A 26,355-nucleotide genomic window follows, 5' to 3' on the forward strand; every position below is an offset into this window, starting at 1 on the left:
TGTCGGTTCAGATAAATTGATGTCTGGGAGGAAGCTCCTCGGAGCCCTGAACACAGCCAACATCTCTAGGCAAAATATATGCCAAACATGTTGATGGTTCTGCCACAGACCCCTGGCAAAGCGGCCATCCATGACCGCGCCCACGCCAGTGAAGGAGGCGCCTGTCGAAACGGTTTTCCGGCGACATGACGCTGCTAACACTGGCCCTTGGGACAGGAAACAAGGTTTCTTCCATATTAATTAGGGAAACGAAGGCATCGGCGCGTAACCCTGATTGTTCGGAACGGATTCCCCCTTGGGGAAATCCCCTTGGCTATCAGCCACCACTGAAGGAGCCTCATGTGTAGAAGGTCCAAAAGGTATTATGTTGGACACAGCTGCCATGAGGCCCAGCAGTCTTAGAAATTGCTTTACAGTGATGGCCTGGCCTAGCTTTATCCCGGATGCCATGGCCCAGATGGACTCGATACACGCGGGAGACATATGTGCCCACATTGTATCTGAGTTCCATACCACGCCCAGAAACGTAGTTTTCTGAGCTGGTACCAACACGCTTTTCTTCGTGTTGAGTCTCACCCCCAAGCTCGGAATACGGCCAAGGACGACATCTTGATGCCGAACTGCCATTGCTCGAGACTGAGCCAGAATGGGCCAGTCGTCGATTCAATTAAATGTAAGGATGTCCTGAAGCCTCAGTAGGACCAGAGCTGCATCCATACACTTGGAGCTTTTGCGAGGGGAGAGTGCTAGGCCAAACGGAAGAACCCGAATTTGGTACGCTTCGCCCCCGAAAGCGAACCTCAGGAACCTCCTGTATATTGGAAGGATGGAGCACGGAAGTATGCGTCTTTTAGACCTATCGTGATAAACCAGTCCTCGGACCTGATTTGATTCACGATGAGCATCTTGAACCTGAAGCTCCTCAGAGAACGATTTAAGTGACTCAGATCTAAAATCGGCAGGAACCCTCCATACTTCTTTGGAACTATAAAGTACCGGCTGAGAAATCCGGACTCCCTGTCTGGAGGAGGAACCCATCATAAGGGTCTAAGGGGAAAGGGTCTAATTTTTATTCCAGGTAGAACCTCTTTCCTGAAGCCCTCTTGCCTGAAGGACGGCCCTCAGGTCATCCTTCTGATCAAAAGAGCGAGATAAATTTATCTATTGCCAAACTCCAGAGGGAGGGGCTCTAGAGGAAGGAGTGGGGTTTATCCCATGACTTCGATAACTCATTATACAAGTCAGGAAAAATAAATAAATAAATAAAAATGGTAAGCTCTTGCGCTGATGTTGTGATTGTTGCTGCAGGAAGTGTTCATATTTCCTTTCTTAGTTATTTATTAAGCGCTTCCTGTCTAACATGTGGCCAGTTAATTTTCATCTGGCCACAGCACGGATCACAACACGCTATTAAGCCTCGATGTTGAAGATTTTTTATTTTAACATCGGGTGCTTGTCATGGGCAGAAGAAGCCGCATCGCGGGCTTAGAACCATTCGAATGAGAAAGTGCCGCAGCAGTCTCACTCTCATCAGCAAAATTCATATTTTATTATTTATTTTATTTACGAACCCCACGATCTGAGTCGCGGACCTGAACAACGGAGAACGTGAGCTGGCGAGTCTAATTAACGTTCATCCGCCTCGATGCTGAACACACCCACTCCCTCAGAAGCAGATAGTTCAAACATCAGGTTCTCATCACGGGCAGAAGAAGCCGCAGCACGGGCTTCTGCACCATGAACGGGAGCCCTAGAACCTTTAAACAGGGAATGAGAAAGTGCCGCAGCAGTCTCATTCTCATTTGCAAGATCCTATCGCGAACCCCGCGATCTGATTCGCCGCGCGCGAGCTGTGTGAATTTAACTCACGCTCACCCGCCTTGATGCTGAACACATCCACTCCCTCAGAAGTGTATAGCCTAGTTCAAACATCATGTTCTCATCACGGGCAGAAGGATCCGCAGCGCGGGCTTCTGCACCATGAAAGGGAGCCACAGAAAAAAATAGGGAATGAGAATGTGCCGCAGCAGTCTCATTCTCATTTGCAAGATCCTATTGCGAACCCCGCGATCTGAGTCGGCGCGCCGCCTCAACGGACGCGGGACCCGAACCGCGGGGAACGCGAGCTGGTGAATTTAACTCACGCTCCTCCGGCCGCCTCGATGCTGAACACATCCACTCCCTCGGAAGCAGATAGTTCAAACATCGAGGTCTCGTCACGGGCAGAAGAAGCCGCAGCGCAGGCTTCTGCACCATGAACGAGAGCCTTAGAACCTTCAGATGAAGAATGAGAAGGTGCCGCAGCAGTCTCATCCTCGTCTGCAAGATCCCTTTGCGAACCCCGCGATCTGAGTCACCGCGCCGCCTCAACGGACGCGGACCTGAACCACGGGGAACGCGAGCGCAGTACTGATAGGGAGTGTTTCACAGAGATCACAGACAGCACCCTCGAGAGCTGCCCGTGCGTGTGTTACACTCCAAAACAATTCACACACAACTGATGCGTGTCCCCACTCGTAATATATTTTGGGCAGGGGTGCACACATCTAATGAATTGCTCACTCGCCATAATACAGTGACTGGATCAGACAGACAACACCAAATAAGACAGACAAAAACAGAGAGCGCTTGCTGAAGAGCGAAAGCTAACGTGTGTGTGCGCCGGCGACACTTTTATGCATCCGGTTATGCCGTCACATGTTACGTCACGACGCAACACCAATCAGGATTGGATTAGTTTCATTCATACTTCAGAGGCGTACGCTTAGGGAGCGTCCCCAAAGAGTCGTTTTCAACGACGCAGTGCGAGTTCCCTACGAAAGGGAACTTACAGATACTCTTTTTTTTTATTTGACAGTATATCCATTTGGGGAGAATAAAAAAAAAAAAAAAACTTTAATAAACATTTCTGTAACAATGTTAAAAGTTCAGGGAAGAAGGAGGTGGGAACCGTTAAACGATCAACTTGATGTTTATTGCTAAAATAAACAAGGACAAGGAATCCAAAAACACGACTTGTGGTTAAAAAAAGAATAATTCAGAAGTAATTAGCCTTGAAAAAATTAAAAATGTGTAATTTACTTATCCCCCATGTAGGAAATTTACTTTTATGTTTTATGAAAGAAATAATATAATACTGAGGATGAAAAACATGTTGACGAATTGTTCTTTTTGTGTGAATTATTTCTTAAATATATAAAGATAACAGAACTTGGTAAAATTGCATATTATTTAATTGCATATTATTTTATTTGCAGTTAAAAGAAGACGGCGGAGTCCATCTTTTGACCGACCTAATAGTAAGTAAACAAATATGTCAATTCATAATGTTCAATACTGAAAATATCACCAAAACCCCAGAATAGGATGGAATCTTTATTCCTATTTCAATGTACATGAGCTAAACGCTGCTGCACATTATATGATGAGTGTTGAATAATTATTAATAGTTATTGTAGAGGTGATAATTCTATTTAAAGCTACACTGTGTAACTTTTTTAGTTTATTCTTAGCTAAAAACACTTAGTTCTTTCAAAATTATATGTGCTCATTAATGTATATTTACTTCATTCCAGTAATAAAGTATTCTCGTGAGTGTATAATATGCCATTGAAAATACATACGGGTGAGGGGTTCGAATGCCGGTCGCCATGTTGCCCCTCCATCTTGAAAGTACATTAGCCAAAGAGGGACATACCCGTTACAGTTTTTCTCAAATGCTAAAACACATTTCACAAACGTTTCCTCCATGTTCCCCAATGTCTAAACACAACACCCTTTTCTAAAGCTACATAAACACAACCACACCTTCTCACTTCAAAACTCAAACTTTCACACCAAAAGAGCAGCTCGAAGCTTTCAAAAATGTAAACACTATATACACATCATTACACACTACAGCAAACCAATTGAAAACACAATGCTCAATTTGTGAGAAGGTTCTTTGTTTCATAACTGCCAATGCATATTTTTAGAAACTTTACAGTAATGGATCTTCTTAGATCTCTGCAGAGGATTAGGCATTTAGATTTGCATCGGGCCATATCACCTCATCCACATCGCAGGCTATATTGTCTCTTGCCAGGCACCGCGGGAAAAACGCCCTGGAATGGCGAATCCATCCTTGGAAGGCCTCCACTGGGATGTCAACACAGGCCAGCTCCATTGCCCTTAGGAGGTTCTCTCTAGTGTATGGTTGTCTGTCATAAACCTTTTGCGCTCAAAGGGAACCCTATAGACCTGTTTCATCCGCATCTTTTGGCGCCGGAGAACTCGGTCTATTGTGGCCAAGCTGACATCATCAATGCTCTCAAAGTTGACATTATCGGCAATGACTTTGTCTCTGATCTCCCGGAGTCTGATGAGGTTGTTCTCACGAACCATATCCACAATGAGGGTTTCTTGTGCCGCTGTAAATATGGCAACCCTCCCACCTCTATGTGGCATTCTTTCAACTCTAAAGAAAGAAACATGTGTTGTCAATTGACATGTTTCACAATACAGTAACAACTGATTTGAAACCAATAGACTACTTTCACAGGCTTGTAAAATTGTATTGTGACAAAGAAAGCAATAGAGTACAATACCGGTTGTGTTGTCTGAATGCCCTGATAATGGTGGCCACGGTGAACCTACTCAGGTTTGGACGGACTCTTAGTCCTGCTTCAGCTATTGTCATGCCATGGTCAATGACTGTTGCTCGCATCTCGTCCGTAATACAGTAATGGTGCGAGGTTGTCTTGCTCTCCCTCCTGGACCTTCTCCTCTCCCTTGTTGGCCTGCTCCTCTTCTTCCATGGCCAGCTCTTCTCCCTTCTCTGACTCGAATTCCTCTTCCCCTGACTCTGCCTTCATCCATTGTGTTTTTTTTGGAATCTTCAGCAAACTGTGCACTCTGAACTTGCTTTTATGGTCATAGCATTAGCAACAAGTGTCTTCAATTTTGAGTCGTTGTGTATAATGAATGACGCCGGGTGTGTTCATTGTGTTCAAATATTGCTGACTGTGGCAAGCATTTTGCATCACATGAGCTTTCATTTGAGAATATGAGCAGAGTTCTTTTGCAACTTGTGTTTTAGCAAGGAAAAATGTGTTAAGATTTATGAGAATGGAGGATTGTGTTTTGTGAATTGTGTCTTCATGTGAAATGTGTTTATGATATTGGAAAATGATGGCTAGATTTAGTAAATGTGTTTAGACAACTTGTCATTTGGTTTAGATGATTGGCTTTTGTGTTTTAGCATTTGAGAAAAACTGTAATTCAAGCTTCGCCTTTCGCGTTTTAACACTCGATGGGTGCCACGGTGCGTGTGGAATGTGAAGAGGGGGATTGCTTGAGACTGCTATATAAAAATCTGAAAGTCTTTTTGAAAGTCTGTTGCTGATGGTGGATCCCTCTTATTCTCGAGGATATGTATCAGAGTCGCCAAGGAAGCAAAAAAGAGAATTAAGACGGGAACGCAACAGGCAAATCTACAAGACAAATGAGACGCGAGCACACACACACACACACACACACACACACACACACACACACACACACAAACTCTCCGGGCACATATTCATATGAGACGCGAGCACACACACATAATACCTTAAAGATGTGGAAAAATCGATCAAAAGTGTGGGTACATTTCTCCAGGCTCGATGCCAACAGCGCGCGATGCAGTATTTGGGGTAAAATAATTGCTGCAAAGACCGGTACCACGACAAATACGATGAAGACCTTGACAGTGCACGGAGTAAACATAAGAGCAGAAAGTTGCTCCGTCTTCGACTGGTAAATGAAGAGATACCTTGTTGATCACTCTGACAGTGTTTATATTGCAATAAATAATAACCTACTGAATGTACACTGCCGGTCAAAAATGTGTTGGTTAGTCAGAATTTTTTTTTCAGTAAGGATGCATTAAAGTTATCAAAGGTGATATTAAAACGTGCGTAATGTTACAAAATATCTTTTTCATTTTTATTCATCAAAGAATCATGAAAAATTGTATCATAGTTACCTGATAGCTGATGTTAGCAATGAAATGGTAAAAAAATTAAGAAAAAATTAAACTATTATTAATTGTACATAGATGTCATAACCTATATGTTAACTGACAAATTAAATTACTGCAAATTATAATAGTTTTCTAAAGTAACCTCATCACTTGAAGGAACACTCATGGACGAGGTCGAACTGGAAGCCATGTTAATCTTGGACTACATTGGCCACCGTAGGAGTTAAAACGAAATCACAATTGAGAGGAACAGAAACTAATATTCAATGGATGGTCATATACCTTTTCACAGCTAGATGGGGGTAAAAATCACACAGTGTAGCTTTAAATGAATAACAATTTTATAAATCACATGAACATTTATAGTTGACCCACTAAACTAATGTCATGTTTGTTTCTCAGTGGCAGAGAGTGTCTGTGTTTTGCCAAAGCTGAATGTGGTTCTGTGTGGGAGTGACAGAAGATTAAAAGCCTTCATATCAAACCTCATCCTGGAGCAGAGAGACAGAAGACCAGAGCTCAGCTCAGAGTGTGTGAAGCTGGAAGGAGAAGCTCATGGACGTCTGATCACTCTGGTGGAGCTTCCAGCTCTGACTCGACTCTCACAGGAGGAAGTGATGCGTCAGGCTCGCCGCTGTGTGTCTCTCTGTGATCCTGGAGTTCATCTTTTCCTCCTCATTATTCCTGACGGTTCTCTTACTGATGAAGACAAAACAGAAACAGAGGAGATCCAGAAAACATTCAGCTCAAAGATCAACAACCACATCATGGTCCTCATAATCCTGAAGTCAGAGCATGAGACAATGAACACTGTCGAGTGTTTTGGGGGAAGACATCATTTCCTTGGTCCAAACGCACAAGTGTCCGTGTTTGTGACTAAACTGGAGGAGATGGTGGAAGAAAATAGTGGAATTCCTTTCTCTATGGAAATGTTTTTGGATGCACAAATAGAGAAATTTGAAGAAATGAGGAAGAAAATCTCATTAGACACACAGATTCAACAGCAAGGTAATGATCAAAAAATGTGTTTCACACCCACTTTAAATGATAAAACATGTGGACTGAGGAGTAGTTATGGGGACATTCACTACTGGAAGGAGGAGAAAGTCCACACAATCTCCGAAAGACCAGGAGAGACTGTGACTCAGACCTAATAACCAGCTTTTTCATAATTTCTGCAGTGACTTTATCCCACATGGAAAAAACCTATATGAGGATATATGCGCATATATGAAACCTATATGCAGTTTATATGCACATATATGATAATATATATGCTGCATATATGCGTATATGCCACATATAGGCAAAATTGAGGTGCATATATGTGCATATACAGGCCATATAGGTCTCCTGTATTGCTTCTTTATATCCACATATGGCTTATATGTAAGTACATACATATCTATGTACAAGATATGTCTCCTATGTAGCTCATGGCTGGATCTGGTCATTTTGTAGCTCTTTGGCAATATATGACATTTTCTTTTATCAAGGCAATAACTAAGAACTAACTTTTTTTTAAAAATGCAAGAACGTGTAAATAAGCGAACACGTAAAAAAAATTGGTATCACATGTAATTGCCATGTTGTGGAATTTTATTATGGCAATTAAGTGAGAGGAGATGGAAAGTTATGATGTCCGCACGTTTTCTTGAAACATTTACAAGGTCAACTCTTTCTAAGATAGTGGAAAAATAATAATATATATATTTATATTTTAAATATATATTATAATTTTTTTTATAATAATATATATATATATATATTATTATAAAAAAAATTCTCTTCCTAAGTGTATTCAACCAAGTAGTGCTCCATACTCCAACCCAATAGGTGGCGGAAATGCACCTTTAGTTGGTTTGCCAACCGCCATATAAACAACAGAAAAAGAAGAAATGTATAACAAATTGGTTTGTGTTTTTTTTATTTTGTCAACCAAGCCTTTTTTCCAATTTCAAGTCAACGATGTACCGTTTGTAACGTACTGGCAAGCATTTCTCCACTCTGCTGCTACCGATTGGCCTCTACAGTGTCGCGCTGATGACGTCATCCGCATGCGGCCCAGCGCGCTATTTCGCGTCGAAAGATAGCGGCTGGGAGTAAAAATGGCGATATCAGCGTTGGAGTTCCGTTATGTCCTACTGAAATACATTATCATCAATCGTAAGTAGTCCTAATTTTAATTAAAGCGGTTTGTGTGAGAAAACGAACAGTATTTGTATCGTGTTTACCTCTGTACACAACCGTCCAAGTAATCTGAGGGCGCGCGCGCTTCCTGGTGTGTGACGCGCACCCTCAGATTGGACGGTTGTGTACAAGAGGTAAACACGATACAAATACTGTTCGTTTTCTCACACAAACCGCTCGTTTCGTGTCTTAGGCCATCGATGTGTACTTACGATGGGGAATTGTTTAATTTGTACTTCTCTGTGGATGCTCTTTGAGGAGGTGACGCATAGACCTGCATTATATGACTGACAGACAAATATAAAAATTTAAACTACTGCAGAAACAAAGACACCTACATCTTGGATGCCCTTGAGGTAAGCTAAAACATATAAAAAAATAATTTCAAAGTGAACTATCCCTTTAATTTGTTTCATATCTTTATTGTTAATCTGCATTTATACATATCATTAATCTGCATTTATACATAAAAACCTATTAACTATTGGGAAGCTAAACATAAGAATCAATATAAAACATGAAAAAGTTTCTAAAAGTTGCCAATAAATTAATATTGTGATGTGAAATAATTTTTCAGATTGAAGTTATAAAGGAATCTGAATGGTACAAAACAACATGTTCCTAATCTCTTCTGTCCTTGTCATGTCAGTCATATTCTGTGGAATAAATTATGTTTGTGTGCCGGCATACCATCGCTTTTTTACTTGGCATTTTTGTATTTCCTTACACCTCAAGAAAATGTGATGTGTGTGTATGTAAAAAAATCTTGCTTTCTCCACCTTCATTTTACCCCCTTTCATAATAATTTTGAAATATTACTATTATGGGTCAATGGGAGGCCATTGTAAAGTATTTTGGGTACTGTTGGGTGCAGGAAAATGCGGGTGATGTTTTCAATCAGAGTTTTTCAGATTTAGCAGAATCCAATCAGAATCTTCCAATTGACGTGTTTACATGACGCATTTTTCATTATGATCAGCCCTTTATCCAAAAAATGTGTCCAATCACAGCTGTACTGTAAGCACTTTGGGTTCCTGATGAAGCACGATATTATTATTATTATTATACTGTCTTATTATTTTTGTCTTTTCTAGATGCTACATTGAAGAAGTGGCCGGCAGCCAGCCGAGGGCAGATGGGCACGTCTATCAATTCGAAGCTCACGGAGCTGAGAAGATCAACAAGATACATTTTTTTTTCTGTTTTTTTTTAAACTTATTTTTGTTCTTGTACTATTTGATTGTTCTTAAGTAAATAAATAATGTAAATTTCTACATTTTGGGCTTTTATTTATGTTTCCTAGTAGCTATGGATTTTCATAATTTTACTAATATATAGGTAAACGTATAGGTGCATTACTAGGTGAACATATATGTGCATATATGCACACATATACGTGCATATATGTACACATATAGGTACATGTATGCACATATATAGGTACATGTATGCACATATATATGTACACATATAGGTACATGTATGCACATATATATGTCCACTTATAGGTACATGTATGCACATATATATGTACACATATAGGTACATGTATGCACATATATATGTCCACATATAGGTACATGTATGCACATATATATGTACACATATAGGTACATGTATGCACATATATATGTCCACATATAGGTACATGTATGCACATATATGTACACATATAGGTACATGTATGCACATATATATGTCCACATATAGGTACATGTATGCACATATGTAGGTACATGTATGCACATATATAGGTACATGTATGCACATATATATGTACACATATATGTATGCACATATATATGTACACATATGTGCATACATGTACACATATATGTGCATACATGTACACATATATGTGTACATATATATGTACATATAAGTGCATATATGTACATATAATATAGGAAAACGGCCAATTTTATCAATACTAACCAACTGCAGAACCGCTGAACCATACGTCATAGCAGTGTGAGGACGACAGCGCCAGCCTGACAGTCTGATGCCGGAAGTGGGCGGAGCAAGGCGCTATTTTCAAACAACGTTATTTGAAAGATTTTTTTTAAACGATTTAATGGAAAAGATATATTTTATATATATATATATATATATATATATATATATATATATCAAATATTATAAAATATACGAATTATGTTTTTTTTCCTATTAACAAAATTAGTACAATACACTAGCTATGTCTATAATATTAATAGTTTTTTAAGTTAAAATTATACTTTATCCATTTGTTTTGTTTGATTACAAATATTCAATAGTAATTAAATTAATTAGGCTAAATAAAAATACAAAATCGAACTAAAAATTTGTTTTTATCTAAAACAAAATCAAACCAAAGAAAATAAATCTTATAAAAGTTATGCAGGCACACATTTAACAATAATTGTCAAGTGACAAATAAAAAAATAAAAAAAAACTCCATGCGTTAATCCTGAGGCACCCTTTTTGTTAGCAGTCAGCAGTATTTTTATACCTTCAAGACGGGACAAATTGAATAAAAGAGCCTTTCATGTTTCGTTTCTAGTTCAAAGAAGACATGGAAGTTTTTCTTTACGAGTGTCATGACGAAAGGCGCCTCAAGATTAACGCATGTAGTTTTGATTTATTTTATTTATTTGTCACTTAACAATTATTGTTAAATGTGTTAAATGTGTGCCTGCATAACTTTTATATATATATATATATATATATATTTTTTTTTTTTACTTTATTAAAAAGAGAGATTTATTTATTAAAAGTTATAATAAGAAAGAAAGAATAATATTCTTTTTAATAAGTTCAATTCAGAATTATTTATTTATTTCTTATTCAAAAGAATTATGTTCTTAAGAAAACTTTTATAAGTTTTAATAACTTTTATAAGATTTATTTTATTTGCTAGCATGAGTAAAACAATTTTTTTTTAAACGATTTAATGGAAAAGATATAATATCAAATATTATAAAAGATACAAATTATGTTTTCAGATTTATTTTCTTTGGTTTGATTTTGTTTTATATAAAAACATTTTGTTCGATTTTGTATTTTTATTTAATTACTTACTATTAGGCTATTTATTTGGAGCAGGTACTGCTTAGTGTGTGATGCTTTTGCTATTTCAGAGGGAAAAAACACATTTTATTTAAATTAATCATTTTAGTTTTTTCAGTCCATCATAGAATTATGTTGTGTATGGTCTAAACATGCTTTTCAATTAAATCAAATGTTCAAATACTCAAGCTTTGTTTTCATTTTTTTAAGCTTTGTTAAATTTATTTTTGTAATCATTTGACACAACAAAACAAATGGATAAAGTATAATTTTAACTTTTAAAAAACTATTCATATTATAGGCTAGTATATTGTATTTTGTTAATAGGACAAAACAAAAGTAGGCCTATATTGTATTTTGTTAATAGGACAAAACGTATTTTTTATAATATTTGATATATATATATATATACAGTGCTATGCATAAGTTTAGACACCCATGCTAAAGTTGCCTAAAAAGAGGAATAAAAAATCATCTTTTGGAAATGTATCTTAATGCCTTAATTTAAAAAATGAGGAAAACTCCAACCTTTAAGGACACCAATTTTCTTTGTGAATGAATAATGTATCGTAAAAAAATAAATGTTCTTCCTTAAAATACAGGGTGCATAAGTTTGGACACCCCTATGTTAAATTCCCATAGAGGCCGACAGATTTTTATTTTTAAAGGCCAGTTATTTCATGGATCCAGGATACTATGCATCCTGATAAAGTTCCCTTGGCCTTTGGAATTAAAATAGCCCCACATCATCACATAACCTTCACCACACCTAGAGATTGGCATGGGGTACTTTCCATAAGATCATATCTCAATGCAAATTAAACCAGCTTTTAAGCTAACTGAAATAAAACCATGCCAATCTCTAGGTGTGGTGAAGGTTATGTGATGATGTGGGGATATTTTAATTCCAAAGGCCAAGGGAACTTTATCAGGATGCAGAGTATCCTGGATCCATGAAATAACTGGCCTCTAAAAATAAAAATCTGCCTGCCTCTATGGGAATTTAACATAGGGGTGTCCAAACTTATGCACCCTGTATTTTAAGGAAGAACATTTATTTTTTTAAGATACATTATTCATTCACAAAGAAAATTGGTGTCCTTAAAGGTTGGAGTTTTCCTCATTTTTTAAATTAAGGCATTAAGATAAATTTCCAAAAGATGATTTTTTATTCCTCTTTTTAGGCAACTTTAGCATGGGTGTCTAAACTTATGCATAGCACTGTACAATATATATTTTCCATTAAATCGTTTAAAAAAATTCTTTAAAATAACATTGTTTGAAAATAACGCCTTGCTCCGCCCACTTCCGGCATCAGACTGTCAGGCTGGCGCTGTCGTCCTCACACTGCTATGGTTCTGCGGTTCTGCAGTTGGACCTATCTCAATTTCGCTAGGGACGTGTCCCTACCAATATCCAGTGACATTGATATATATCCCTAGCAATAATTTCGATCAAAACTATATAATGATGTCCCCGTCCCCACCAATATCAAAATCAAACCTATGCCACTGTGTCACATATATTAAAAACCTATATCAAAACCTATATTAAAACATATATGTTTATATAGGTTCTTTCCATGTGGGATGGCTTTTATGCAGAATCTTTAAGCAGAATTTGGTCATAGTCCACCTAAGTTTTGGTGCTTACTAAAGATTTAAAACCATACAGTTGCTATAAATTTAGATACATTGAGAATTGTTTTGGAATCAGATCTCAACACCCACCAAACTGAGATTAAAACCAGTTTCAGTAGGCCATAAATAAATGTTAGTTTGGATAAGTAATTTCAGGAAATTGTCACAGATGTGTAATTAAAAAAATTATGTAGCGCTCTAAACAGGAAAAAAGTCATGGTACTGCAAGTCCTTGTACTTGCGTAGAGCCAATGCTATATTGAAGAATGAACAAAAGTGGTGGCTAACCGCACACTGATCCACTCAAGACTGGAAAAGTCAAAAAAAAATTTTTTTTTTTAAATTGCATCGTGGACACCAAATGGACACCAGCAAGCAATTGTTTCAGCACATAGCTATCGTCAGTGCTCCTGAGGCTGAAGATAGCAATGAACAGATGATGTGTTAAATACATTTTCTTCATGTCACAATTACACATACACATAATAGTCAAGTTCATATAAATCTAACATTCTCAATATATTTGATTTCAGTTCGTTCTTTTGTAATTTGTAATAATTCAGACAGATTGCTCCTAAATGTTTGTAGGATTTGACTTTAAAAGACTAGCAGCATGACTCAAGCAGTTTTCTCTTTTTCAGATTCAATAGAGGATTCAGATGACGTGAGGATTGTCCTGCTGGGAAAAACTGGAGTTGGGAAGAGTGCAACAGGAAACACCATCTTAGGGAGAGAAGTATTTAAAGAAGACATGTCTCAAGAGTCAGTTACTAGAGAGTGTCAGAGACAGACGGCTGAGATTGATGGCAGACTCATTACTGTGATTGACACTCCAGGACTGTTTGATACTAAAGTTAGTCATGAAGAGATCCAGAGAGAAATCACCAACTGCATCTCCATGATTCTGCCAGGACCACATGTGTTTCTGTTACTGATACCAGTGGGACGATTCACTCAGGAGGAGGAAAACACAGTCAAGATCATTCAAGAGACTTTTGGTGAAAACTCCCTAATGTACACTATAGTGCTCTTCACCAGAGGAGATGATCTGAAGAAGAAGAAGAAGACCATTGAAGAGTATCTGGATAAACCAGGATCTGCTTTGATGAAGCTCATCGGACAGTGTGGAAACAGATACCATGTGTTCAATAATAATGAGGCTGGAGACCGTGTGCAGGTGTCTACATTACTGCAGAAAATCAGTGACATGGTGACCGCAAATGGAGGGAGTTACTACACATGTAAGATGTTCAGACAGATGGAAAGAGAAAAACAAGAAGCACAGATGAAGATGCTAATGGACGAAGTGGAGGAACTGAAGAGAGAGAGAGAAGAACTCCTGGCCAAACATGAAGAAGAGAAGGAGAAAATAAAGATGAAGATTGAGGAAGAAATAAATAATCATAATGCAGAGAAGAAAAGAAGAGAAGAAGAATTTGAGAAAAAGATGGAAAAAGAACAAAAAATGTGGGATGAATCTTATCAGAGACTTAAAGAAGAGAGAGAAGAAATCAAAAGAGAGAAAGAAGATATTCAGATCAAACATGAAGTAGAAATAGAAAAGATGGAGGAAGAAAGACAGAATCATGACAGTGAGAGGAGGAAGAGAGAAGAAGAAATCAGAAAGAGTGAAGAACGATACAAAAGAGAAATTACAATAGAACAAGAGAAATGGGAGAAAAAAATACAAGAGGAAAAACAGAGAGGAGAAGAAGAATTTGAGAAAAGGAGGGAGAAAGAACAAAAAAAACATGAAGAAGAAATAGAAAATATGAAAACAAAGATGGAGGAAGAAAGACAGAATCATGAAGGTGAGAGGAGGAGAAGAGAAGAAGAATTTATTGAAAATAAAGAACGATACAGAAAAACGATAAAAGAAAAAGAGGAACAAATGCAGAAGCGTCAGGAGGAAATGCAACAGATGCTAGATGAGATGAGGAAGCGGGAGGAAGAACAATGTAAGATTTATGAAGACAAAATTAAGTTAATAGAACAACAGAAGCAAGATGAACTAAAGAGAGTAAAATCTGCAAACTATGAAGAAGAAAGAAGAAAAGACATGGAGAACATGGAAATCTGCTGCTCTCAAACAGCCTCCTCTCTACCGGTAAGTGATCAATGTAAATCACGGGTCAGGAGCATTTAGAGGACTTACAGGCTTTATAACCATTAAACCCCGGGACACACCAAGCCGATGGTTGACCGTTGGGCAATGCTGGGCCGTTATTGAGATTTGGTCGGCTTAGTTTTTTCAGTGTGTTACGCACCGTTGGCTCTTGTCGGACGCCGATTCTGCATGTCGAAACCTGTAAAAAAAACTGTTGAAACTCCGGCAGAGCCCGTCGGTGAGAGAGATCACTCTGATTGGCTGTTCAGCTTAGCGAATCAGCGCACAAGAGAAAAGGAACTGACGAAATCAAACAAACAACAAAGTTAAGAGGGAACACACTACAGACGTCTTGTCATTCTTGTCAACTTGTCATTTTCAACTTAAAAGGTGAAACTAAGGTGTAAGCCATAATCATCAAAATTATAACAAATAAAAGGCTTGAAATATCTCACTTTGCATGTAATGAGTCTATATAATATATTAGTTTCACCTTTTAAGTTGAATTACTGAAATAAATTAACTTTTGCACCATATTCAAATTTTTCGAGTTTCACTTGCATTAAAGCAGGATTTGTCTAAAAACGTTCCCCTGAATTTATATACCAATACATAATTAAAATGTAAGCACTCTGAAAAAGAGAGTATAAAAATTGAGTGTTTTTATATTCCTCTCAGGGCTGCAATAAACACAGCTACTTATATCCTTTAATAACCAAGGGCTGACAATGCCAGTGATAACATAGCAGACATAATTGAAAAGCTACACAAATCAGTCTGTTATGAACACTGCTTGTGTTGTACATCTACAGTAGTAATGCGGAGATCCACGGGTCGGATGGGTCAGGACAGGAGTGAGATAAATCATTAATGTGATGATTTTAATAAAGACATGAAACTCATTCCATGGTAAAAACCGCAGCAAACATGCATCACTCTTTTACTTTGTTTTCAACAACAACGTATATCTCTTCAGGGAAAACCAATCAAGGAAAATATATGCCTAGAGCGCCTAGTGGTCATTATATAAAACAAAGTAAAAAAAACTACATGAGATACTGCTTAAAGTCCACATGATATCAAAATTGACCATATTTACTTTGTTTGCCTAAATTGATCATTTTGTGGTGAACAATTCATCCATGCAAGTCAATCCACACAAAAACATTTTTTGGCTTCGTAATCTTTAATCAAAATCTGAAAATGCCCCTCCCCTCTGCATTGGAGGACCTTCCCTGATGACGTAGGTTTGACGGTTTTGGTGTCCGTAACCACGCCCCTCCAACTGACAGTAGACAGGCTGAATGAAACACCTACTTTTCTAGATCCAATCAGGTGCTAGTTGGAAAAAAAAGCCACAACCACTATTTTTCCTCATTTAGTATTCCGTTTCTCTCGGAAATACGTCACAACACTGAGATAAAGTTGGTTGCAACTTCCGGTTCACGCAGACTTTAATAACAAATAGCTTTAACTGAAAAATATACACAAGCTTATCAAAAATTATTCTCATAAAAGTGTTAAGTAAAGCTTAATTTTACACTGAGAATTTGAAAAATTGTAATGTGACAATGAGGTGCGGATATTTAAATCAGAGAAAATCATAGGTTCGGGTGGGTGACAAGTGGATGATTTATTTTTAACAGCGGATTCGGGAGACGTAGAGAAGATCCGCTTATCTCTAATCTACAGTTCCCTTTCGTTGTCACTTCGAGTTACGTCGAATGACGACGAAATGGGGTTCGCTTAGAAGCCTATCCTCTTCGAACAGTAATAAAACGAGCCAATGGCAGGCAAATGCCATGGGTCTGCTGAATTTGCATAGCATAACTCCGCCCCACCATGTGGGTATAAAGGAAGTGAGCTGGCAACATGCAGATATGTTTTCGCTTCGGAGCCAAGAGCATTCTTTACTCCACAAGCCATTCTGAGATCATCTCTCTTCACTCTTCGAGACGAGCTACTCTTCAGGTGTTGGTGTGACGGCGAATTCCAGCGAGCTTCATATTGCCTGCCGATCTGCGCAGTGGTCTGCCAGTCGTGTGTCTCTCCCTGGGCGCTTCCACACTGCTGTTTGAGTTTTATCTCTCTAAAAGAGCTGCACGCGGCGCGTCTTTTTAAAGACGGTTCGCCCGTGTGTTTCTGGGTGCGATACACAGATTAAATCAGCTGATGGGCACGGACGCTGTCTGATGTGTTTGGGCAAACACACAGACAGTGTTCGTGGATGCGTCATGATCTCATTGCGGGGACATGACCATCGCAATGTAACGATCGAGACTCGATGACCTCCTCGAGAGAGAGTCCCCTCATCTATTCCCGATCTATTCTCTCCGCAAGAGGGAATACTTCGGCTGGTGGCCAGGGTGATCAGAGGCTGCTGTGTGAAACCAACCCGACGATCTATCCTCGGTCCACACACTCCTCTTCACATTGCAACCCGTGTGGTATCTGGATGAGATCGCTGACCAGTCCCGGCCAGAGGTCGCGGGCTGGTCCAGCATTTCATTCGATACCCCGGCAGATGAAATCTTGTCTATCGCCGCATCACAAGGTGGGCGTGAGTACGCTGGAGAAGACTCGGCTGTGCTGCCTCCTCCGGGTGTGCCAGCATTGCCCGAGTCTGAACCAGAACTCTGCCATGCTTTCCCAGGCAGTCGCGAGCATTGGGCTTGTGTGGAACCCTCCGCCATGTCCCAAGCGCTTAAGGCTGATGATCGGTTTTTGGGGACGCACCGGCACACGTCGGCCCGCCCCCAATTCCTTTCTTCCTGGACGTGCATGAAGAGGTCATGAGACTACTCAGCGGCCTCTTCCGCCTTCTCTGCCCTCGATGAGGTCGCGGCCAGTGGGTACACTGGGGTTCCCCCTGTGGAGTGTTCTGTGGCAACACAACTGTGTCCCCACAGCGCCTCCACTGGCGTGGCGGTCCTAAGCACCCACCCACCCCAAAGCATGTAGGTTTTTGTCTACTCCGATGGCAGAGATCTATAGAGCTGCGGGGCTGGCTGCCACCTCACTGCATGCTATGCCCATCCTTCAGGTCTACCAGGCCAGGGGTGCTCATTGCTAATGCACGAGAGTGGGGCTGGTCCAGGGCTCTTGCAAGAGCTGCGTGCCGCCACCGACCTCGCTCTACGGGCGACGAAGGTGACCACTGGGTCAGGTGATGTCCACATATGTGGTCCAGAGACAAGAACTGGCTTAGTCTGGTTGATATGTGCGAGGCTGAGCGAACCCGCTTCCTCAACTCCCCATATCCCAGACTGGCCTCCTCGGCTGCGCAGTCGAGGACTCTGCCCAGAGTTCTCGGCCGCCCAGAGCAGACTGAGGCTCTGATCCCGCGGCCAGCTGCTCAGCCGCCGGCTCAGCCGCCTCCTGCTTACGTAGACAGAACGCAGTGTTTTAGGACCTCAGACCAGCTCTTTGTTATGGTGGGAAGCTGAAGGGAAAGGCTCTCTCCAAGCAAAGGTTGTCTCACTGGATAGTGGACGCCATTGCTTTAGCTTACCAGCAGCAAGGTCGACCGTGCCCCCTTGGTGTGACGGCCCACTCCACCCGGAGTGTGGCCTCCTCTTGGGCTTTAGCGCATGGCGCCTCGCTAACAGACATCTGCAGAGCTGCAGGCTGGGCGACACCCAACACATTCGCCAGATTCTATAATCTCCAAGTGGAGCCAGTGTCCTCCCGTGTACTCGGTTCAACCAGCCGGTACTAGGACCCGCTCAGGTGTCTTCGCTTGCTCGCCATTCCACTCCACGGACTGGATACGTGCGATATTTTAGAAATCTGGGCGTTATCTTTGATCGTTCTCTTTTTTTTGAGTCACATATAAAAAATATCACCAGAACATCTTTCTTCCATCTCAAAAGCATCTCCAAGCTCCGCCCCTCCCTCAACTCTTCTGCAGCAGAAACACTTATACATGCATTTATTACATCGAGGCTTGACTACTGCAATGCTCTACTTCACGGCATCCCAGAAAAAACCCTAAATAGGCTACAGTATGTCCAAAATTCTGCTGCAAGGCTACTCACACGCACCAGGCCCTGGGATCATATTTCTCCTATCCTCCAGCAGTTGCATTGGCTTCCTGTCCACTACCGCATTAATTACAAAATCCTTCTCCTCGTTTATAAATCCTTAAATAATTTGGCCCCATCTTACCTATCAGATCTCCTCACTCCATACCTGCAGTCCCGCACCCTTCGTTCGACTGATGCATGTCTCTTGGCAGTCCCCACATCTCGGCTTCGCTCCATGGGCGACAGGGCGTTCAGTGTCGCAGGTCCTAAACTATGGAATTCTCTGCCGCTTGTGATTCGCCAAAGCACAAGTATATCCACTTTTAAAACTAAGTTAAAAACACATCTTTTTAGCTTAGCTTTTCTGTCAGCTCTCTGATTTCTGATTTTACCTGTTTTTATTATATATTTTTATCTATCTTTCTATGTACCTGTATGTAATCTAGGTCCTAATCTGACTGTACTGTTCATACTATTAGTGAATTCTGCCATGAATGTAGATGTATTGTTGTTTTAGTAGTTCTTTGTATTTTTCCCATGACTATACCAATTTGTACAGTGTCCTTGGGTACCTTGAAAGGCGCTTTTCTAAATAAAATTTATTATTATTATTATTATTATTATATTTTCCTCAGGTGAGCCTGATAAGCCCTGAGTTCCTCCAGCGCTGTTGACGTCAACGCCAGAGTTATGCCTCTGACAGCTTTCGCGTTGGCTAGGTGCCACCATGTGCATGGTTCCCCCTCTGGGTGACCCCCACGTGTGTATTCCACTGTAAGCCTCTCTCGAGCATGTGTCTTTCCCTTGGCAAGCCAGTCTGCCACCCCTGGGGTTGAAATATTCCACCTTGTGGGCTGGACACCCCAGTGTTCTCTGTATGCACCCCCCTCCGGGTCATATGTGTATTCTTAAGTCCCCCCTTCGGGCGGGCACTGATTGCATATTTCCACTGAGATATGCTCCCAGTGTACCTTGGTATTCCTGTGTTAAGTAGGAGTCCTTCGTCCGTGCTAGTCTCACGACAGGGAGCTCAGACTTACGCAGGGCACTGGAAGACAGCCAAGGTGGCGTGATTGGACTGGGAACCCCATTTCGTCGTCATTCGACGTAACTCGAAGTGACAACGAAAGGGAACGTCTCGGTTATGGATGTAACCCTCGTTCCCTGAGTAGGGAACGGAGACGTTACGTCTTCCTGCCACTTCCGCTGTACCGCTGGAACAGCCGAGTTCAGCCTTGGCTCCTTGAGCGAAGAAACATATCTGAATGTTGCCTGCTCACTTCCTTTATACCCACATGGTGGGGCGGAGTTATGCTATGCAAATTCAGCAGACCCATGGCATTTGCTTGCCATTGGCTCGTTTTATTACTGTTCGAAGAGGATAGGCTTCTAAGCGAACCCCATTTCGTCGTCATTCGACGTAACCGAGACGTTCCAGCTCTTCCGGGTTACACTTTTATATACAGACTACTGCCACCTGCTGGTCTTGTGGTGCCATCTCAAAGAGGCACAAAATCTCTTTCTCTGACCTTTACCATGACTGTTCTCTGCTGGTGGAATGATCTGCCTAAATCAGCCAGAGCTGTAGCCATTTTTAAGAAAATGCTGAAGACGCAGCACTTGATCCAGTAACACTAACACTTTCTCCTCTATTCTTTCTTTCTTTAAAAAAAAAAAAAAAAATATATATATATATATATACTGCGTTAGATTGAACTGCGAAGGGTTATAGCACTTACATACTGTTGTACTGCTAGTTTAATTGCTTCTATTGTTCCCAATTGTAAGTCGCTTTGGATAAAAGCGTCAGCTAAATGAATAAATGTAAATGTAAAATGGTATGGGACAGTTATGTCCTATCACTCAAGCGCAAAATGCACAGGTTAGTTGGCCGTTGGCTGTAGTCAACGTAGGCCGTTGTGTGCGGTGCGTTCAAGCGTAAATTTTTGCCCCCACGCAGGCGACGCGGGGTACTGCCACAATCGCTTTCATCGTCACTAGTTCTTTGGTGTTGGTTTGGTGTGTCCCTACCATATACTTGAGTTGAGTATATGGACAATACTACAGGTTTACAACCTACGAACATAATCTATACAATTGACTTGCAAATATAACAAACTGAGAATTATGTTTTCTTCCATTTTAAAGGCGAGGTCCCTAAATAAACTAAATATTTATTATACATTTTCATTACCATAGTTTTTCACTATAATATATATATTTTCTAATTGGTGTATATCAGGCTATTATATATGCTAATTTTACACAATAACAAATTTGATATTTTATATATAAGATATAAAATTATTTGAATGTGTTCATGTATTTACAGATAAAATTATTTGAATGTGTTCATGTATTTACAGAAAGATGAAACTGGTCAAAACCAAAAGCTTGGACCAAAAACCAATGAACAGCTCAAAGAACTCTATGATAGACTAGATCTGACAAAAAGACTTCAAGATATAATGAGAACAGCAGATATTCTTCAAATCACCAAGTCTTCATTTCAGTCTCTAGAGCCACAGGAAGAGAATGAACTGGTAAACTCATTCCTACAAAAGCTGATTAACATGGACTACAGAGCAAGATACACAGTCATAAAACACAGACAGAAAGAAGATTACATAGACAGTGCAAACCCTGATATTCACCCAATGGATGTTCAGATGGCCGTGTTTCATTGTGCCGATGGTTTCCTGAAGCAGCTGATGGTGAATAAACTCTCACAGTGTCAGTATTCACTGCCTCTGCTTGTTCCTGATCCATTCACACAGCAGATTGAGTTTCCTCTCTGGACATTTAGTCAAATCATCAAGAGCTGGAAGAAGAAAGACTCCAATAATGAAATCATCAGTCAAACTCAACCGGTCTACAAGGCTGAGACCCCAATGGTGGCTTTCTTCAGGTTTGGCTCTGTATCTTCATCTAAGTCTCAGCTGATAAACGGCCTCATCAATGAGAAACACCACACGTTCTTCCACAGGAATTGCTCAGGCGGCAGCAGAACCAGATTACTGATGGACGGAGTGGTGGAGATCGCCTGGTACTGCCCTTCTGGGAAAAAGACTGATGCATTTGAAGACTGTGTTGCTTTCTGTAATCTTCATGGTGATGCAGGAACCAATGAGAAACAATATGAGATTCTGACCAGCATGGCTTCAGTAAACGTCCTCTTCTTACCTGATTTTGGACAGAAGAACCAGTATAAAGGTTTGGTGAGATCACTCTTCAAATCTCCTCGGCCTCTCATTTGTCTGCTCACTGACAATCACTGTGATGAAACTGAACTGGGGAATGGAAAATTCATAACTGGTGTTTTAAACAAAAACCAATTTGATGTATCTAATCAGATAAGGGAGATTATCAAAGTGAGTTTGACCAAGGAGAAAATGACCTTCAAAGTTGAAGATGTGGCCAAACACACAGGAATCAGAGTAGATGAGGAGGATCCAGAGTGTCGGAGAGGGAAAGAGGCAGCGGTTCAGATCATGGGATTATTGAGAGGAAAGGATCTATCAACAGTTAAAGAAACAAATCTGCCCTGTCAGGGGGAACTGTGGCATGACTGGTGTAAAATCAACAAAGAGCTGCATCATCTAGAAGGAGAAAATCTAGAGGAAGATAAAAGTACCCAACTCAAGAACATGACAGATATAAGAGAAGAGCAAGTGGCACAAGGACTGAGTGAGTTCATGAAAACATTTATTGAAACAATGAAATCACAGAGAGACAATGAAAAACACTATTTCCTCAGATGGATGATGAACCAGTTGAATGAATTCACTTCAAATGAGCTCTGTGGACTTCATAAGGAGTATGGTGTGAAATGGGATGAAGTCTCAGCACTGAAAAAGATGCCTGATAATCTAGATCAACTGCAGCATGAACAAACAAACCTGGAAAACATATCAGAGCAAATCAGCCGTACAAGTTTTGGTTTTGAGCACATCCTGAGAGAGTTTGGTCAGATCTATGAATCGTGGTCATCGGTGACGAAGAACAAGAAAGACAATCTGCAGTTTGACTTCTGTTCTCTCCCGAGTCTTGCAGCAGAGATGATGATCTCTGGATTTCCAATGGAGCTGATGGATGGAGATGCTGCTCATATTCCTCTGACCTGGGTCACTGCCGTTCTAGATGAACTTGTTAAGAAACTGGGAGACCAGAAAGTCTTTGTTCTGTCCGTTTTAGGGACTCAGAGCTCTGGGAAATCCACCATGCTGAATGCCATGTTTGGACTGCAGTTTGCCGTCAGTGCTGGAAGATGCACTAAAGGAGCTTTCATGCAGCTGGTCAAAATATCAGAGGAGATGAAAACTGAGCTGAAGTTTGACTATATTCTGGTTGTTGATACTGAAGGACTTCGTGCACCAGAACTGGCTGGAAGGTCAACAACACATCGTGACAATGAAATGGCCACATTTGTTGTTGGTCTTGGAAATATGACCCTGATCAATATCTTAGGAGAAAACCCATCTGAGATGCAGGACATCCTTCAGATTGTTGTTCAGGCCTTCATGAGGATGAAGAAAGTCAGACTGAAACCCAGCTGCATATTTGTGCATCAGAATGTCTCAGATATCACAGCTGGAGAGAAAAACATGGAGGGTAGGAGACGACTGCAGGAGAAACTGGATGATATGACAAAACTCGCTGCTAAAGAGGAAGTCAGTGATGCAGAAGGATTCAGTGATGTGATTGCGTTTGATGTACAGAATGATGTGAAGTATTTTGCTCAGCTCTGGGAGGGCAGCCCACCCATGGCACCACCAAACCCAAACTACTGCGAGAACATTCAAGAACTGAAGCAAACTATCCGAACACATGCTTCAAAATCAGATGGCATAATGCTGACACACCTAAGAGACCGTATTCAAGATCTCTGGGAGGCTTTGCTTAATGAACAATTCGTTTTCTGCTTCAAAAATTCCCTGGAAATCGCAACATACAAGAAAATAGAGACTGAATACAGCAAGTGGGCCTGGAGCCTTCGGAGAGCCATGCTGGACATTAAAAACAAGCTTCACAACAAAATAGAAAATGGTGCAATTCATGATGTTGAGGAAGCTGATCTTCACACAGAACTAAATGCCAAAAGTGAAGAGGTGAAAAAGACAATGTCTGATTTCTTTGAGAAAGACAGAGACGCAGCTTTACTGAAACAGTGGAGAGGTTTCTTCGAGATAAAAATCAAACAGCTTCAAGAAAACATTGTGAGAGAAACTATGAGGAAATTAAATGGGGTTCTTCAGCAGCGTCACCTGAAGAAAAATATGGAGGCTGAGAGGACAAAACATGAAAACACACTCTTTGAAAAGAGCAAAGAACTTGCTTTAAAATTCAAAGAACAACCATATGATGAAAATTTCATGAAAACACAGTTTGATTCCTTTTGGAAACAACAGACAGCTGAGATCATCAGAGACACTCCTTTAGTCAAAGATATTGACATATTAGGAGATGTGAAAAACATCCTCATTCAGAACTATGAAAGTCTCCCTTTGGACCGTATGAAAGAGAGCAGTGAGCACAAAGATATGATCTGTTTGCCAAGCTATTCAGGATATGTACAGTTAAAGAGATCCAGTGGATATACAGCACCTTTGAAAAATGTGTTCAAACGAGGTAAAGAGAGGATTGGTCTTGTTTTATCTGAAGAGGATGAAGTCCAGATAAGATCCTTAATCACAGACATCACTGAACACACAGATGAAATGATTCAGTCATATAACATTGCAACGATGGGCTACAGCAACAGCTGCATTCAACAACTCGTAGATTACATAAAGACAAGAATAACACAGCATGAGGAAGAACCAAAAGTGAAATATGTGTTCAAGAGTGAATTCTTTGTGGATCTGGTACTTTTCATATGTCACAGAACAAACAAGACATTCACTGACCAATACAAAATGTTCAGGGAAGCCAATGATCCGGTTCTCTATTTTGAGAGGAAAAGTGAAGAGTATTACAGGATTTTCCAGAAATACTGTCAAGGAGCAACATCAACTCTAGTTTTGGGTGAATTTGTTTGTAATAAACTTAAAGAGTCCATTCAACAGACGGTCTACAAACAAACTGCTAGAGATTTAGCAGATGAAATGAGGACAAACTGTAAATCACTAAATGGAAACCGATCAAACCTGGAGAAACACATCTTGAGGACACTGGCAGAAAAACATAATTTTGAAGCTTACATGACCTACATTAACAATCCCAGAGAACACTTCAAGAATTTCATCAGAGATGAAGTCAGTCAGTACATCACTGTAAGATTTGAAGATAGTGTTCGACCCAAGATGGAAAACAGCATTAAACTGCTGCAGAAGAAGATCACAAACGCAGCACACGAATCCACCAATTTGTCTAATACAGATACTGATCTATGGTTGATTCATTTTGCACTTTCACTTTTTGATGTGCTGGTATTCTCTGTAAGGGACCTCATTGGAGTGAGTCATGATGATGTTGATGTCAGCTTCTTAGAGGATGTGATAAGAGAAGAACTTCCTTCTATAATATCTGACATACACAGTACATTCAGCACAGAAACTTTTCCAGTAAAGCTGGACCACACAGACAGACCAGATGAGCTTCTGATCGATCACCTCTGTGACTGCTGTTGGGTTCAGTGTCCTTTCTGTGCAGCGATCTGCACAAACACAACAGAAGGCCATCCTGGAGATCACAGTGTTCCTTTCCATCGTAATGATGGACTGAATGGGTGGATTTACAGAGGAACAACAAACCTATCTATCGACATCTGCACATCAGCAGTAGCCAGTGATCGATCTTTTTTTAATAGCTCAGATGATACAGTCCTCTTCAAGGAATACAGAAAAGCAGGTCCTAAATATGCGTCATGGAGTATCACCCCGGATCTCTCTGAGCTGCCGTACTGGAAGTGGTTTGTTTGTGAATTCCAGGAAGATCTGGAAAAGTACTATGAAAACTACTATCAGGGACGTGGCAAGATTCCAGATGAATGGAGAAGATACTCTCAAGAGGAAGCTATTGAGAGTCTGGATAAATACATTTAATGGAACAATTAACAAGGACTCTGGTCCACAATACACAGCTGAAATGAGATTACGTCCCACACTTCAGTGAATGTGGCATATACTAAACTAAATATAGCGTATTGAAACTGCTCAAAGAAGTAGTTCACAGAATAGATTCAACATTTTAAAGAAAGATATAATCAAAGTGTTCTATACTTAAAGACAGCAGATGTTTGAAGAATATACCAAATATGTACCTTTTTATTTCATTAATGTCATGATCCTGGTTCTCTTTCTCTCTACTCTGGCCCTGTCCCAAATGGCACACTCCGGACTT

At 40.3% G+C, this 26,355-nt stretch overlaps 3 protein-coding genes across 3 annotated transcripts in view; 2 read left to right on the top strand and 1 right to left on the bottom strand.

Moving 5' to 3' along the window:
• Window positions 1-26,355, bottom strand: part of LOC306986409 (uncharacterized protein) — a 242,215-nt gene that overhangs the window by 137,875 nt on the left and 77,985 nt on the right. The window lies entirely within an intron of this gene.
• Window positions 5,291-14,604, top strand: LOC306985973 (GTPase IMAP family member 8; the record flags this gene model as incomplete). Its single annotated transcript, XM_079588804.1, has 4 exons — window positions 5,291-5,315; window positions 6,407-7,012; window positions 13,524-14,474; window positions 14,585-14,604. The coding sequence occupies 4 exons, from the start codon at window positions 5,291-5,293 to the stop codon at window positions 14,602-14,604; spliced, it is 1,602 nt and encodes a 533-aa protein (XP_079444930.1).
• Window positions 14,661-26,204, top strand: LOC306986408 (interferon-induced very large GTPase 1-like). Its single transcript, XM_079589615.1, has 2 exons — window positions 14,661-14,989; window positions 21,381-26,204. The coding sequence occupies exons 1-2, from the start codon at window positions 14,666-14,668 to the stop codon at window positions 26,055-26,057; spliced, it is 5,001 nt and encodes a 1,666-aa protein (XP_079445741.1). The 5' UTR covers window positions 14,661-14,665; the 3' UTR covers window positions 26,058-26,204.

This window comes from Phoxinus phoxinus (genome assembly GCF_949152265.1).
Source record: "Phoxinus phoxinus genome assembly, chromosome: 18".
Taxonomy (NCBI): domain Eukaryota; kingdom Metazoa; phylum Chordata; class Actinopteri; order Cypriniformes; family Leuciscidae; genus Phoxinus; species Phoxinus phoxinus.